At 52.6% G+C, this 17283-nt stretch overlaps 1 protein-coding gene across 1 annotated transcript in view; it reads left to right on the forward strand.

Moving 5' to 3' along the window:
* Positions 1–3676: 3676 nt before the first annotated feature.
* The window catches only part of LOC139227017 (C-signal-like), a 26321-nt gene continuing 12714 nt past the window's right edge, over positions 3677–17283 (forward strand). The window contains exon 1 of the mRNA XM_070858107.1: positions 3677–3817. Coding sequence (XP_070714208.1) covers positions 3677–3817 — 141 coding nt within the window. The remainder of the gene's footprint in view (positions 3818–17283) is intronic.

Raw genomic sequence — 17283 nt, forward strand, 5'->3', positions numbered from 1 at the left:
GCTCGCGGGGCTTCGCCGTTCTAGGCGCGGCCCGAAACTTGACCCCACAGACCGGTTAGCCTGACATCAGTAGTAAGGAAAATGCTGGAGTCTATTATAAAGGATGTGATTAAGGCACACTTAATATCAACAGGATTAAACAAAGTCACCATGGATTTATGAAAGGAAAATCATGTTTGACAAACCTACTGTAGTTTTTTGAGGATGTAACTGACAGAATAGATAAGGGAGAACCAGTGGATCAAGTGTATTTGGATTTTCAGACGGCCTTTGATAAAGTCCCACATAAGAGGTTGGTGTGCAAAATTAAAACACATAGGATTGGGGGTAATGTATTGACATGGATTGAAAATTGGTTAATTGACAGGAAACAGAGAGTAGGACTAAACGGGTCTTTTTCAGGATGGCGGGCAGTAAATAGTAGGGTACCACAGGGATCAGTGCTTGGGCCCCAGCTATTCACATTATATATAAATGATTTGGATGAGGAACCAAATGTAATATTTACAAGTTTGCTGATGACACAAAACTAGGTGGGACTGTGAGTTGTAAGGAGGATGCAAGGATGCTGCAACGTGATTTTGATAGGTTGAGTGAGTGGGCAAACACACGGCAGATGCCGTATAATGTGGATAAATGTGAAGTTATCCACTATGGTAGGAAAAACATAAGGAAAGAGTATTATTTAAATGGCGAAAGCTCGGGAAGTATCGATGTGCAGAGGGACCTGGGTGTCCTTGTACACCAGTTATTGAAAGCAAACATGCAGGTGCAGCAAGCAGTCAGGAAGGCAAATGATATGTTGGCCTTCATTGCAAGAGGATTTGAGTACAGGAGCAAGGATGTCTTACTACAGTTATACAGGGCCTTGGTGAGACCGCACCTGGAGTATTGTGTGCAGTTTTGGTCTCCTTACCTAAGAAAGGATATACTTGCCATGGAAGGAGTGCAGCGAAGGTTCACTAGACTGAATCCTGGGATAGCAGGACTGTCGTATGAAGAGAGATTGGGTCGACGAGGCCTGTATTGACTAGAGTTTAGAAGAATGAGAGCGAATCTCATTGAAACGTATAAAATTCTGACTGGGTTGGATAGACTGGATGTGGGGAGGGTGTTTCCCCTGGTTGGGAAGTCTGGAACAAGGGGTCACAGTCTCAGGATATGGGGTAGGAAATTTAGGGCCGAGATGAGGAGAAATGTTTTCACTCAGAGGGTGGTGAACCTGTGGATTTCTCGACCACAGAAGGCTGTGGAGACCAAGTCACTGAATATATTTAAGAGGGAGATAGATAGATTTCTAGAAACAAAAGGCATCAAGGGGTATGGGGAAAAGCTGGAATATGGTGTTGAGATAGAGGATCAGCCATGATCATATTGAATGGTGGTGTAGACTCGAAGGGCCGAATGACCTACGACTGCTCCTATTTTCTATATTTCTGACTTCCTGATGGAGGGAAAGTCATTGAAGCAGCTGAAAATGGTTGGGCCTAGGACACTGCCCCGAGGAACTCCTGCAGCGATGTCCTGGGGCTGAGATCACCTGAGGACCTCCTTGGCCAGGAGGGGGGAAGGGGATGTGGTGGGGGTGTGGGGGGTGGGTAGGGGGGGTGGGGAGGTGGGTAGGGGGGTGTGGGAGTGCGTAGGGGGGGTGTCATCAGCCAGGTGGCCAGGCCATATCGGTTATCGCCAGGCATCCAGCATTATTCTTGTGGCTGACTCTTAAAAATGTCAGAGACAGCACTCTCACGCAGGATGTGAGCCTAATCAAAGCTGCCCGCACATTTGGCATTCACTGCCATTATGATCTGGTTGTGGTTGACAACTAGTTGGACCTTCAGGGAGTGAAATTCTTTTCTGTTATGAAAACGCTCCGGGTCCCAGCGGTAAAATGGACATTAGTGGGTGTTAAGCATGCAAAAAACGTGGAAAATCTAGCCCAATGATTTTATCCATGTTTGGACCAAGGGTGTAATAAGTGGTCCAGGCAAAAGCCATCGGTAAAAAGGTTGTTGTGAATGGTGGTGGACAATTAATGGGGGGGAGGAGACTCCATGAATAGCCCCATCCTCAATGCTGGTAGAGCCCAGCATGTGCGTGCAAAAGACAAGGCTGAAGCATTTGCAACCATCTTCAGCCAGAAGTGCAGAGTGGATGATCCATATCGACCTCATCCTGAGGTCACCACCATCACAGAGGCCAGTCTCCAGCCAATTAGATTCACTCCACGTGATATCAAGAAACAGCTAAGCACACTGGATACAGCAAAGGATATGGGCCTCGACAAAATCCTAGCTGTCATGCTGACGTCTTGTGTTCTAGAACTCGTCGTGTCTCTCGCCAAGCTGTTCCATTACAGTTACAAAAAGATCATGGCTGATTCTGCACTCATCATTGAACCAGGATTGGTCCCCAGTCTTGATGGTAATGGTAGAGCGAGGGATATGCCGGGCCATGAAGTTACAGATTGTGGTGGAATACAATTCTGCTGCTGCTGATGGCTCACAGCGCCTCATGGATGCCGAGTTTTGAGCTGTTAGATCTGTTCTGAATCATTTAACATGATAGTAATGCCACACAACACAATGGAGGGTGTCCTTTGTCTCCACAAGGACTGTGCTACTAATGCTGACATGGACAGATGCATCTGCGACAGGTAGATTGGTGAGGATGAGGTCAAGTATGTTTTTCCTTTGTGTTGGTTTCCTCACCAGCTGCTGCAGGCCCAGTCCGGCAGCTATGTCCTTCAGGCTTCGGCCAGCTCGGTCAGTAGTAGTGCGACTGAACCATTCTTGGTGATGGGAGTTGATGTCCCCCACCCAGAGTACACTCTGTGCCCTTGCTACCCACAGTGCTTCTTCCAAGTGGTGTTCAACATGGAGGAGTATTGATTCATCAGCTGAGGGAGGGCAGTTTGTGGCAATCAGCAGGAGGTTTCCTTGTCTATGCTTGACCTAAAGCCACGAGACTTCATGGGGCATAGAGTCAATGTTGAGGATTCCAGGGCCACTCCCACCTGACTATATACAACTGTGTCACTGCCTCTGGTGGATCTGTCCTGCCAGTGGGACAGGACATACTCAAGGGTGGTGATGGAGGAGAAAGAAAGACTTGCATTTATATAGTGCCTTTAACGACCACTGGACGTCTCAAAGCGCTTTCCAGCCCATGAAGTACTTTTGGAGTCCAGCCACTATTGTGATGTGCGAAGCAAGGAGTCCCAAAGAATATCGGTCCCAGAGAGCCGGGATTCTGTAGCTGAGTTATTTCTACCACAATGAAAGGCAAAAAAAAAAGGAACGTGCCATCGGGCAGTGTGGGGCCTGGGGAAGTATTTTTATTAGCCACATTACAGAATTTAAATGACTAATATCATGCAAGAAAATCAATCACTTGATTTCTGAATTTTTGAAATAGTTCCAGTGAAGCCAACCTGCAAGGAGCCGAGTGATGAAGAACAGGGTGGGGTCTATAATTAGGTTCAGAAGCAATGCAGCGCTGCGGCCCGATGATCGTCAGACTCCACGATTTGTGGGCGGGGTTGGTGATTATAAGAGGCGAGTTGCAGAATTGGGAACAGATGTCCTCAATTTGGGTTTAGAGATAGTGCTGTTCCCGAGTGTAGCGGGTGCAGTCCAAGTGTAAGGCGTGAACTGTCCCCAGGTGATCCAGGCTGGCCATGGCGGGGCTGAAGGCTGAAACTGTTCTAATTACCGGGGCGAACAGGGGCATCGGGCTGGAAATCGTTAAACAGCTGGTCAGCTCCGAATCTCCACCGGCTCGGATCTTTGCAACGTGTCGGCAGCCGAGCGCTGCCCAGGTAAGAGAGGGAACATCTGTCAGGGGGAAGGGAAGCTCTATCAGAAGGGGACCATCTGTCCTGGGATGAAACAGCTGTCAGGAAGCATCTGTCAAAGAGGAGAGCAAATGCCTATCAGAGGGGGAACATCTGTGTGTCAGGAAGGGTAGCATCTGTGCGAGAGCGAGAAAACTAACCAGAACATTTATGTATGAGAGAACAGCGGAATCGAGAGGTGGAAGCAATTGTCAGAAAGGGGGACTTCTGTCAGAAAGGAAACATCTCTAGGAACAATGGAAATGGAGGGGAAAATATCTGACGGAAAGGACATTCTTCAGAAAGAAGTAGAACGTGTGTTATCGAGGAAGGGCACATCTGCAGGAGGATAGTCAATTGAGGGAGAAGCTGTCGGAGAAAAGTGCCTTTCATGATCTCCAGGATATTATAAGCAATTCAATACTTTTGAAGTGTTAATTGTAGGAAATATGGCAGCCAATTTACACACTGCAAACTCTCTCTCTCAGCGATGTGATAATGACCAGATAATTTGTTTTTGTGATCTTCAATGGGGATAACTCCCCTGCTCTTTTAAAATAGTGCCATGGGATCTTTTATGTCTACCTTGGAGAGCAAACCTCTCTGCTTAATGTCTCATCCTAAAGACGACACCACTGAGTGCAACAATCCCTCAGTACTGCATTGGAATGACAGGCAAGATTTTTGAACCCATGACCACCTGATTTCAGAGGTGATTATTACCAACTGAGCCACAGCTGTCCCCATAATCTCGCCCTTGCTCTTGCTCTCTCCCTCTCTCTTCTCCCCCTCTCCTTTTTCATCCCCCCCCTCTTCTTTTTTTTTCTTTCTCTCTCTCTCTCTCTCTCTCTCTCTCTCTCACATTCTCTCTTTTTTTTTTTCTCTCTCTCTCCTCAACAGCCTGGGATACATTTCATCTGGGCCTGGGGATTTATCTGCTTTCAAAGCTGCCAAACCTTTTTAATACTTCCCCTCTCGCTATGTTTATTTGATCTCATATTTCACACTCTTCCCTCTTTGCAAAGTCTGCATCGCCCCTCTCCTTTGTGAAAACAGATGCAAAGTATTCATTGAGAACCATACCTACTTAAGTATTCAGTTTGTCCTCCTGGGTGATTCCCTTTGGTACCAACTGAACTGTTAGTCTATTGTCTCAAAGGAAGAAAATATACGATAATGGTATTCTAATCCTTTCACTTACCTTTTATTGAATTAGTCAAGACATTAAACTTTTTCCTGCATTGGTGAGGGTCCTAGGGGTTGGGCAGGTGCTACTGACAGCCTGAGTCACTTCCTTCTGCATTTTATATGCTGCAGTATTGGCAGTTTTCTTGCCACCTACACCCACAATGTCCTTCCTCTGCCTAATATTTAATAGATGTTGAATTTCACTGAGGTTTGCAACTCTGCTTTTGTTTCCATGGCCTGTTGTCACTTGTGCTTCCTTCTGTATGCAGTAATTGGCTTGAAGTGCAGAGCAGCTTAAGTTGAAATTATGTCCAAGCAACCCATTCCTCCATCCCCTTGAGATTTTGGGGCCTACCCAGGTGTAATTTCCCAGTTTGTGGGATTCCTATCCTGAACCCACTCAGCAATATTATAAATGAGCTGACTGAGGTTTCTTTGGGGCCACAATGATCCCATCCCACTGCACTTCTGGCAACAGAGAGGTATCCTGGTAACTTCAGGGCCAAGAAGCTTGCTGAACTAAGAATAACTGGTCTGTAATTTCCTGGCTCATCCCTTCCCCATTTCTTGAATAGGGTGTAATATTTTCCAAACTACAGTCCTTTGCCACAATTCAATATGGTGACAATCGCAGGAGCCAAGGTTACCCACCTTACCTGGGTCACTATCATCTGCTGCAGAGTCACAATCTTCAAAAAAAAATTCTACAAGCAGTGAGTACATCTTCAGGAATGTGTGCAGACTAGGTATAGTGGGGGATGCAGTGCTGTGTCCATCTGGGGAATGTGATGTATCATTCCACTTGCAAGATGGGATTCCTTGTCTGGAAGTTTCAGTACCATTGACTAGGTTGTTGACTAGGCAGAAATTCTCATGGAGGAGAGTTTCTATCTGCAGAGATCAGAGGCATCATTAATGCTGGGGGTCCAAAGTTGAATGTAGGAGTGATGTTGTTTTTTGGGGGCAAATTATTAATTGGTCTGTTGAAAGTCCAAATGCTATTTCCTTTAGATTATCAATTCCTTGTGAAGTATTACTGTACATCATTTTTAACATTAAAAACATCAATTTTCTGGGGCAGTTCACTTTGGTGCTCTTAAAAATGCATCACCAATTTTGGTTCTCCAACATTTGGTTTTCCTTTTTTGTGCACTTATGTTTTTGTTTCCTTCAATGCAAGTGCAGCAAAGCCCAATAACTGCTTGTGTACACATACCAGGGTTGATCTTGAGTTATCAATTTTTGGGGTTGGGTCAGCTTTTACCAGTTTTCTCAGTTGGCTTGTATGCTCTTAATAGATGTGACAGTAACCTGGAATGAGCCAATTGCCACTGCTCCATAGCACTAGCATGGAAGCTGAGTATCACTTCGATTTGTGTATGGAGAATGTCAGACTGAACAATGAGCTCAAAGTAAAGTGACCTTCAGTCTTTTACTGCAGGTCTCCAGAGTGCCCCTCCAACCTGTGAAGCCGCCTTAAATACCTGTGCTCTCAAGGGATTATGGGATCCCTTGGGACTTGGGAATGAGCCCTCTGGTGGCTGTACAGAGTAAATACAAGTCCACATATATAACAACATTTCTCCCCCTCTCCCCAGTCAATAGTGTAACTATATTTACAAGTCGATCTGGGGCCCTTGCCCTGGTTGATTGTCTCGGTGTAAAAGCTGGTGTTGTTGAATCATTTGCTGGGCTGCTGTGCAGCTGGCCTTGCTGGGCTGCCTGGTGTGTTGGACCCTGCAGGGCTGCTGTGGATGATGGGTTCTGCTTCGTGGTCAACCGTGGTGTCGGTTGCCACGTGTGTGTGTGTGTGTGTGTGGGGATTAAAAAAGGTAGGGTCCAAGGTGGGTTGCTAAGGGTAGTCCGTGAATCTGAGTTTGATTTGCTTCGGTTCAAGTGTTTCCGGTGAATGAGTCCATTTGAAAGTTTGACCCGAAACACCCTGCTCCCCTCTTTGGCCACGACAGTGCCGGGAAGCCACTTGGGACCCTGTCCATAATTCAATACAAATATAGGATCATTGACTTCAATCTCGCTTGACACATTTGCGCTGTTATGGTATGCACTTTGTTGAAGCCACCTGCTCTCTACCTGTTGATTTTGATCAGGGTGAACTAATGAGAGCTTTGTCTTAAATGCTCCTTTCATGAGCAGTTCAGCAGGTGGGATGCCAATGAGTGAGTGTGGTCTCGTGCAGTAGCTAAGCAGGACTCTGGATAGGCGAGTCTGCAGTGAGCCTTCAGTTACCCTCTGATAAGAACATACAAAAGAATTAGGAACCGGAGTAGGCCATCTAGCCCCTCGAGCCTACTCCGCCATTCCAAAAGATCATGGCTGATCTGGCCGTGGACTCAGCTCCACTTACCTGCCTGCTCCTCATAACCCTTAATTCTGTTAGTGGTTAAAAATCTATCTGTGATTTGAATACATTCAATGAGCTAGCCTCAACTGCTTCCTTGGGCAGAGAATTCCACAGATTCACAACCCTCTGGGAGAAGAAATTCCTTCTCAACTAGGTTTTAAATTGGCTCCCCTGTATTTTGAGGCTGTGCCCCCTAGTTCTTGTCTCCCCGACCAGTGGAAACAACCTCTCTGCCTCTATCTTGTCTATCCCTTTCATTATTTTAAATGTTTCAATAAGATCACCCCTCATCCTTCTGAACTCCAACGAGTAAAGACCCAGTCTACTCAATCTATCATCATAAGCTAACCCCCTCAGCTCCGGAATCAGCTGAGTGAATCGTCTCTACCCCCTCCAAAGCTAGTATATCCTTAAGTAAGGTGACCAAAACTGCACGCAGTACTCCAGGTGCGGCTTCACCAATACCTTGTACAGTTGCAGCAGGACCTTCCTGCGTTTGTACTCCATCCCTCTCGCAATGAGGGCCAACATTCCATTCACCTTCCTGATTGCCTGCTTCACCTGCAAACTATCCTTCTGTCATTCATGCCCAAGGAATCGCCGCTGCTCGGGAATCCGTACCTCCACGGCCGAGGCTTCATGTGGCGGTCGGAAGAGAGGGCTGTGGCTGGTGAGGTGACCAGGGTCAGGGACCTGCTCGATGGCGCCAGACACGCTGGCGCGGCGCCTAAATTCTGCCAACGTCCGCCACGCGGCCGATGCCATCGAGTCGCTAAAAACAGCTCTGGGCCCTGACTCCATTAGGTGTATCGAGGAGGCTCAAGCACGTGGGGAGATCCCGTCCGAACTGACCCCCGTCCGGACGGAATTCCTCATCGGCGCCAAACCCCGGAACCTCCCTCGGGGGCCGGCGCCTCACAACTTGAGCCGCCTCTGGGAAATCCCCTCCGTGCCTTTCAGTTCCGCGCGGAGGGGTTTCCTGTACGGGCTGCTCCTGCACACCCTCAACTTTGCCATCCTCGCCGGCCATCCGGACACGCCATGGCGTACCATCTTGCCGTCCGGAGGAGGCGGGGGTCCCCGATGGAGGGCACTCTACGCAGGGGTCCTCCCACTATTCATCGGGGACTTGGCCTGGAAGGTGGTGCACGGAGCAGTGCCGTGCAATAAGTTTTTAAGCCGGTTCACGGACTCCCAGGCCGCCTGCAATTTCAGCGGTCTGGAGGAGTCCGTGTTCCATGTTTTTATTGAGTGCACGAGGTTGCAGCCCCTGTTCCATTATTTGAAGGGGCTGCTTCTGAAATTCTGGCTGCACTTCAGTCCCACTCTCCTGATCTTTGGGCACCCTGTGCGGAGTGGAGCGGGTAGGACCGAAGGCCTCCTCGTAGGACTGCTCCTGGGCACGGCCAAGGGTGCCATCAGCCGGTCTAGGCAGCGGGCGGTCGAGGGGGTCGTTCAACCTGACTGCCTGCCTCTCTTCCGCTCTTACATCCGGTCCAGGGTGTCCTTGGAGATGGAGCACGCAGTGTCCACCGGTACGCTCGCGGCCTTCCGCGAGAGGTGGGCACTGGAGGGACTGGAGTGCATCATCACGCCCGGCAACCAAATTTTAATTTGATTTTACGTTTTAAAGTTTATTTTGTTTTAATTGCCGGTGCTTTTAGTGTCCCCTTCCCTTTGATAGGGGGCACCGGAGAAATTGTGATTTTAGTGCCCAAAAAAAAACAAAAAAAAGGAAAAAAAGGGCCTTGTAAATGTCTGGTGTGTCACCCAGGTCGGGTGGCACAGTTTAATGTTTATGTTTTGCAAGTTAACTCAAAAGAGTTTCATGCACAAGGACCAATGGTAGAGCAGTGGAGGCGTGTCCTGCTCAGTTGGAGCTGTGAGCAGTGAGGAGAGCTGCTATCAACTTGAGCTCCTGCCTGGAGAGCCCTGAGACCAGCCCAGGAAGAGAAGGAAGGAAGGGGCTTCACCACCAACTTTCATCCAGAGGGAGAGGAGGAGAAAAAAAAACTTTCAAACATTTTACCATTCTACAAAGAGTTGGAGAGAGGGGGAAAAACCAACAACAACATCCAGTGTGGAAGGAGGGAAACTCTACATTTCTACAGGTGGGTGTGGGTGCATTTCCCAAACAGACTTTGTTGTATCGGTGGGGGGAGGAAAGAAGACCACTGAGGGCCGGAACATCGCGGGGGGTGTGTGTGTGAGTGGTAGTGTGTGTGGGGGCCTTGCTTACAACTAGGCCCCCCCCACAATTGGAACCCCCCCCCACCCCCCACATTTGCCTCGCCTGGGATAGCTGGAGCTACCAGGCTGAAGATTTTTTTAATCACCCAATTAACATCGTTGGGAGTGTGTGCCTGGTGGCTCTAGCTGCCCCAGGTGAAGACGTCTTCTCCCCCCACCTGAAGACCACCCCAAAGACTGTGCTTGTGTGTTTTGCCATCTGGGGAGTGCACCCACCCACAGCTGCGAGGGGAGACCTGCCCTCGCAGTTCCCCCCGCCCTTCCCACCCCCCTCTCTCTTTCTCTGTTACTCTGTTTCTCCCCTCTCTCTCTGAGGCCCCTTCCTCCTAATTTTAAAAAAAAAAAGATAAAACAATTAAGACAACTGAGCAGAGGGAGCAAGGCCCCTCCCCAATTGCCAACTAGGGGAGAGGTGTGCCTCATTAAGAGCTCCTTTGCTTGGTCAAATCAAACGAGGCCAATCAAGACCATTAAGGCCTGTGACTTTGGGGTGGGTGTAGCCCTTAAAGGGACCCCGTGATGGCGACCCCATCCACGCCGGTGGCGGGGCCAGCGAGGACATATGCGCAGGCGGTGTCCACATCCACGGCACCTCCTGCGCCACCCGCTGCCCTGCCACCTTTTACACTTATTACTAAAAAACACGGGGTCAAGAGCTACACTCACCCCACAATGACCATCGAGGAGTGCGTGCGGGCGATGGCTGGGGTAGTCGGCCCCTCGGCCATTGTCGCAGCCTCCAAGATGTCTGGGAAGGCCGTGTTCTTCCTGGGGTCGGAGCGGGCGGTGTCCCTGGCCCTTGAAAAGGGGCTCACGGTGGGCGGGACATTCCTGCCGGTGGACCCTCTCGAGGCCACCGCGCAGAGGGTCATCGTGTCAAACGTCCCGCCCTTTGTTTCCGCTGAGCTCCTCCTCCCTCACCTACAACAACTGGGGGAGGTAAGGTCGGGGATCAACCCCATACCGCTCGGCCTCAAGGAGAACAGCCTGCGCCACGTGTTCTCCTTCCGCCGCCAGCTCTTTGTCCGGCTGGCGCGGGAGGACATGACGGAAGGGCACTTTAATGTGGTGCACGAGGGGACTGCCTACCGCGTCTTTCGGACGGCGTGCGGTGCCATGCCTGTAGGGAGGTGGGGCACGTTCGTAAGAACTGCCCCGCCTCCAAGGCCACCAAAGGCGGCCAAGGCTGGCGCCGCCGCCACCCCTCCCCCTAGTTGCGTCCGCGTGCCGGGAGCCATGGGTGCGCGGGCATCGTCGGGAGCCTTTGTTTCCACGGACTCCGGCGGGGGGGAGGGAGAGCGTCCGATCGAAAAGAAGGCGCGGAAGAAGACGAGACATCTAGAGGCGGGTCCCCTCAGTGCGCCGGAAAGTTTGACCACCGCGCTCAGCCCAACCCAGTCACCGGCGAGCGCGGGGTGCCCTGAGCCCGTGCCCGAGCCCTTGACCAATACCGCAGAGGGGCTCGGGCGAGGGCAAGATAAGGAAAAGGGGGGGGCGGAGCCCGCCCAGCCAATACCCAACTTCCCCCGGGATTTGCTCGACTCTGAAAATGCCAATTTTATGGAATCCGTTCACGCTGGGCTGGGGGGTGGCGGCGGGGAGGGAGAAGAACAACAACCCTCGCCCCCTACTGTGGAGCTGGGGGAATTGGAGGACCTGGAACATTACTTTGACCAGGTCTCTCCCTGTTCCCCGGTTCCTGGGGCGGAGGGGGAACCCCTTCCGCTGTCGCTTCCCGACCTAGCACCAATTTTAAAAGAGCCCAGTGGGGACTCCTCTGCCGACGATCCTGGGGGTGGGATCGGGGCAGAGCCAGGGCCAAATGGAGCGGCCGGGCCGTTTGCCGTACCTCGTGTGGTCGACGGGCCGGCTGCTAGCGGCGACCTCCCGGAGGGGGACGGGGACTCGGTGGAGGACGCGGGTGAAGATCTCGAGTCCATCGCCAGTGAGGCGGTGGATCTGCTCGCGGCTGCCACTGAGACCCTCCTCCATTCCCGCAGAGGAACTCCGGGACTTTTTGGTCCAGTGCCGGGGTCGCCGCGACCAAGCCCGTCTGGCCCTGGAAAGATGGTCCGAGCCGGGGCTGCTCGTCGCGTCCGTCCGCGCCGCCGCTAAAACCATGGCCGCGGGCGGGCCCTTATCAAAGGCTCAAGGCTTTGAGCTGCGCCGGCTCAAAGTTCCTCGCTGGGCTGCTGATGGAGTGGAGGTCAACAAACGACTCCACTCCCTCCCCCACAATAGGCTAAGGAAGAGGTTGCACTATGCTTTTGCCATGAAGATAACCATAGCCAGCCTCAACATCAACGGCGGCAGAGCGGCACGCCGTAGATTTGACAATTTTTCGCTCCTGCGGGAGGGGAAATATGCGGTGTGCTTCCTGCAAGAAACCCACACCGTTCCGGGAGACGAAGCCACGTGGCTCCTGGAATGGCAAGGAGAGGTCTGCATGAGCCACCTCCCCGCCATTTCTAGTGGGGTGGTCATCTTGCTGGGCCCGCATTTTCAGCCGGAGATCTTGGGGGTCGAGGAGCCAGTGCCAGGCCGCTTGCTGCACGTAACGGTTCGCCTGGGGGACGTGCCGCTCCATCTCGAACGTGTACGCCCCTCAGCCCGGCCCGCAGCAAACGCGCTTCTTTGAAGAGGTGTCCGCTCTCCTTGGCTCCGTCGACGTCGGCGACTGCATTGTCCTCGGGGGGGGGGGGGGGATTTTAACTGCACCCTCGAGGCGAGGCACCGCTCCGGTGCCCCGCAGTGCATGACGGCGATGGAGAAGTTGAGGGACCTGGTCGGGTCCTTCGACTTGGTGGACGTCTGGCGAAATCTCCACCCCGACTCCAGCGCCTTTACTTGGGTGAGGCCTGGAGTTGGATGGTCTAGAGTCGACCGCCTTTACGTGTCTCGGGCGTACGTTTCCTGCGTCCCGGTGGCCTCCATGCGGCCGGTGCCGTGTTCGGACCACCACCTGGTGTGGGCGGAGCTCGCTTCGCTCCGCGCGAGGACGGGGTCCGCGTACTGGCACTTTAACAACCGGCTGCTGGAGGATGTGCGGTTCCAGGACTCGTTCCGTCGATTCTGGTCCGACTGGAGAAGGAAGCAGGGGGGCTTCCCCTCCTTGAGGCTATGGTGGGACGTGGGCAAGGCTCACGTCCGCGTCTTCTGTCAAGAGTACGCGAGGGGGTCGACCAAGAGGCGGGCGGCCAGAGTCGGGCGCCTAGAAAAAGAGGTGCTCGACCTGGAAGCCCGTCTCGGTCAAGTCGTCCAGGACCCGGCCCTGCGGACGGTGTACGAAGCAAAGAGGGCCGCGCTGGAGGACCTGCAGCTCGTCGGGTCGTGAGGTCGCGGATCCGGTTCCTGCGGGATCTGGACCGCGGCTCCCCCTTCTTCTACTCGCTGGAAAAAAGGCAGAGTGTCCGTAAGCAGCTCTTGACGCTGCTGGCCGACGACGGCTCTCTCGTCTCGGATCCGGAGGGCGTCAACCACAGGGCCCGTGAATATTACGGGGCTCTGTTCTCTCCGGATCCGTCCAGCGAGGAAGCGCGTAGAGTTTTGTGGGAGGACCTGCCGAAGGTCAGCCCGGAGGGCGCCGAAAATCTGGAAGCTCCGCTAAGCCTGGCGGAGCTGACCGGTGCCCTCGCCCGGCTCTCGAGGGGAAAATCCCCGGGGCTGGACGGGCTGACCGTGGAGTTCCACAGGGTGTTCTGGGACGTCCTGGGGGGCGACTACGCGCGGGTCCTGGGGGAAAGTCTGGCGACCGGGGAGATGCCCCTCTCTTGGCGCAGGGCAGTCATCGTCCTGCTGCCTAAGAAGGGCGATCTCCGCCTCAAGAACTGGCGCCCGGTCTCCCTCCTCAGCACGGACTACAAAATCTTCGCCAGGGCGATGTCTGCTCGCCTTGGTGCCGTGCTGGACCACATGATCCACCCCGACCAGTCCTACACGGTCCCGGGCCGGACAATCCACGACAACATCCATCTGGTCCGGGACCTCATCCATCATTCCCAGGAGGCTGGTCTGTCGGTCGTCTTCGTAGCTCTCGACCAAGAGAAGGCGTTCGACAGGGTGGATCACGACTATCTGCTCGGAACTCTGCGCGCTTTCGTGTTCGGGACGCATTTCGTCGCCCGGATCCGACTTTTGTACGCCGCCGCGGAGTGTCTGATTAAGGTTAACGGGTCCTTGACGGCGCCCCTTCGCTTTAGGAGAGGGGTGCGCCAGGGATGCCCCATGTCCGGCCAGTTATACGCCGTCTGCGCGGAGCCTTTCCTGTGCCTCCTGCGGACGAGGTTGATGGGACTGGCTCTGCAAGGGCCGGGCGTGGAGGTCGTCCTCTCGGCTTATGCCGATGACGTGCTCCTTGCGGTAGAGGATCCCGCTGACCTGCGGAGGATGCGTGAGTGCCAGGAGATTTACTCGATCGCGTCCTCCGCCAGGATCAACTGGGAGAAATGTTCTGGACTCGTGGTGGGTGGACTCCCTGCCGGAGGAGCTCAGGCCTTTTGCCTGCAGCACGACCCATCTCCTCTATCTGGGAGTCTACCTTAGCCCCGACGAGGGAGCCTGGCCGGCGAACTGGCAGGAGCTGGAGGCCAAGGTCGCCGCTCCCCTCGGGCGCTGGACAGGACTGCTCCGAGTGCTGTCCTACAGGGGTCGAACGCTAGTCATAAACCAGCTGGTGGCCGCAATGTTGTGGTACCGGCTGGTCACTGTGACCCCTCCCCCTGCGTTTGTCGCCAAGATACAGAAGAAGCTGGTGGACTTCTTCTGGAACAACAGGAAGCACTGGGTCTCTGCCGTGGTCTTGAGTCTCCCGCTTGAGGAGGGCGGTCAGTCGTTGGTGTGCGTCAGCGCCCAGCTCGCGACTTTCCGTCTTCAGACCCTGCAGAGATACCTTTACGTCGAGCCCCCTCCTAGGTGGTGCGCTCTGGCGAGGTATTTCTTCCGCCAGCAGCGCGACCTCAATTATGACACGCAGCTCCTGTTTGTGAACTTGGGGGGTGTCAGGACCGCCCTCCAGGAGCTGCCTGTCTTTTACAAGGAACTCATCAGGGTCTGGAACAAAGTCTCCACCAAGCGCAGCTCTCCACCGGCTGGAGTGGCGGCCGTCCTGCAGGAGCCGCTGCTCGGGAATCCGTACCTCCACGACCAAGGTTTTAGGTGGCGGTCGGACGAGAGTGCTGTGGCTGGTGAGGTGACCAGGGTCAGGGACCTGCTCGATGGCGGAGGAGCGGGCTGGATGGCGCCAGACACGCTGGCGCGGCGCCTAAATTCTGCCAACGTCCGCCACGCGGCCGAAGCCATCAAGTCGCTAAAAACAGCTTTGGGCCCTGACTGTTAGGTGCATCGAGGAGGCTCAAGCACGTGGGAGATCCCGTCTGAACTGACCCCCGTCCGGACGGAATTCCTCATCGGCGCCAAACCCCGGAACCTCCCTCGGGGGCCGGCGCCTCACAACTTGAGCCACCTCGGGGAAATCCCCTCCGTGCCTTTCAGTTCCGCGCGGAGGGGTTTCCTGTACGGGCTGCTCCTGCACACTCTCAACTTTGCCATCCTCGCCGGCCGTCCGGACACGCCATGGCGAACCATCTTGCCGTCCGGAGGAGGCGGGCGTCCCCGATGGAGGGTACTCTATGCGGGAGTCCTCCCACTATTCATCGGGGACTTGCCCTGGAGGATGGTACATGGAGCAGTGCCGTGCAACAAATTTTTAAGCCGGTTCACGGACTCCCAGGCCGCCTGCAATTTCTGCGGTCTGGAGGAGTCCGTGTTCCATGTTTTTATTGAGTGCACGAGGTAGCAGCCCCTGTTTCATTATTTAAAGGGGCTGCTCCTGAAATTCTGGCTGCACTTCAGTCCCACTCTCCTGATCTTTGGGCACCCTGTGCGGAGGGGAGCGGGTAGGTCCGAGGGCCTCCTCGTAGGACTGCTCCTGGGCACGGCCAAGGGTGCCATCAGCCGGTCCAGGCAGCGGGCGGTCGAGGGGGTCTTTCAACCTGACTGCCTGCCTCTCTTCCGCTCTTACATCCGGTCCAGGGTGTCCTTGGAGATGCAGCACCCGGTGTCCACCGGTACGCTCGCGGCCTTCCGCGAGAGGTGGGCATCGGAGGGACTGGAGTGCATCATCACGCCCGGCAACCAAATTTTAATTTGATTTTACGTTTTAAAGTTTAATTTGTTTTAATTGCCGGTGCTTTTAGTGTCCCCCCTCCCCTTTTATCGGGGGCACTTGGGGAAAAAAAAATTTGATTCTGTGCCAAAAAAAAGGCATTGTAAATGTTGGTGTTTCTCCCAGATCGGGGGGCATGGTTTAATGTTTTTCTGTTAACTCCTAAAATAGTTTCATGCACAAGGACCCCCAGGTTCCTCTGCACTGCAGCATTGTAATTTCTCCCCATTCAAATAATATTCCCTTTTACTGTTTTGTTTTTTTTTTTCCCCAAGGTGGAAGACCTCACATTTTCCAACATTGTATTCCATCTGCCAAACATTAGCCCAATCGCTTAACCTATCTAAATCTTTGCAGCCTCTCTGTCCTCCACACAACCCACTTTCCCATTAATCTTTGTCATCTGCAAATTTTGTTACACTACACTCTGTCCCCTCTTCCAGGTCATCTATGTATATTGTAAACCGTTGTGGTCCCAGCACCGATCCCTGTGGCACACCACTAACCACCGATTTCCAACCAGAAAAGGACCCATTTATCCCGACTCTCTGCTTTCTGTTAGCCAGCCAATTCTCTATCCATGCTAATACATTTCCTCTGACTCCACGTACCTTTATCTTCTGCAGTAACCTTTTGTGTGGCACCTTATCGAATGCCTTTTGGAAATCTAAATACACCACATCCATCGGTACACCTCTATCCACCATGCTCGTTATATCCCCAAAGAATTCCAGTAAATTAGTTAAACATGATTTCCCCTTCATGAATCCATGTTGCGTCTATCGAGATGTATCGCTATTTTTTCCTTAATGATAGCTTCAAGCATTTTCCCCACGACAGATGTTAAACTAACCGGCCTATAGTTACCTGCCTTTTGTCTGCCCCCTTTTTTAAACAGAGGCGTTACATTAGCTGCTTTCCAATCTGCTCGTACCTCCCCAGAGTCCAGGGAATTTTGGTAGATTATAACGAATGCATCTGCTGTAACTTCTGCCATCTCTTTTAATACCCTGGGATGCATTTCATCTGGACCAGGGGACTTGTCTACCTTGAGTCCCATTAGCCTGTCTAACACTACCCCCACCTAGTGATGGTGATTATCTCGAGGTCCTCCCTTCCCACATTCCCGTGACCAGCAATTTTTGGCATGGTTTTTGTCTTCCACTGTGAAGACCGAAGCAAAATAATTGTTTCAGGTCTCATCCATTTCCACATTTCCCATTATTAAATCCCCCTTCTCATCTTCTAAGGGACCAACATTTACTTTAGTCACACTTTTCCGTTTTATATATCGGTAAAAGCTTTTACTATATTTTTATGTTTTGCGCAAGTTTATTTTCGTAATCTATCTTTCCTTTCTTTGTTGCTTTCTTAGTCATTCATTGCTGTCGTTGAAAATTTTCCCAATCTTCTAGTTTCCCACTAACCTTGGCCACCTTATACGCATTGGTTTTTAATTTGATACACTCCTTTATTTCCTTGGTTATC

This window comes from Pristiophorus japonicus, chromosome 16 (genome assembly GCF_044704955.1).
Source record: "Pristiophorus japonicus isolate sPriJap1 chromosome 16, sPriJap1.hap1, whole genome shotgun sequence".
NCBI classification, from domain to species: domain Eukaryota; kingdom Metazoa; phylum Chordata; class Chondrichthyes; family Pristiophoridae; genus Pristiophorus; species Pristiophorus japonicus.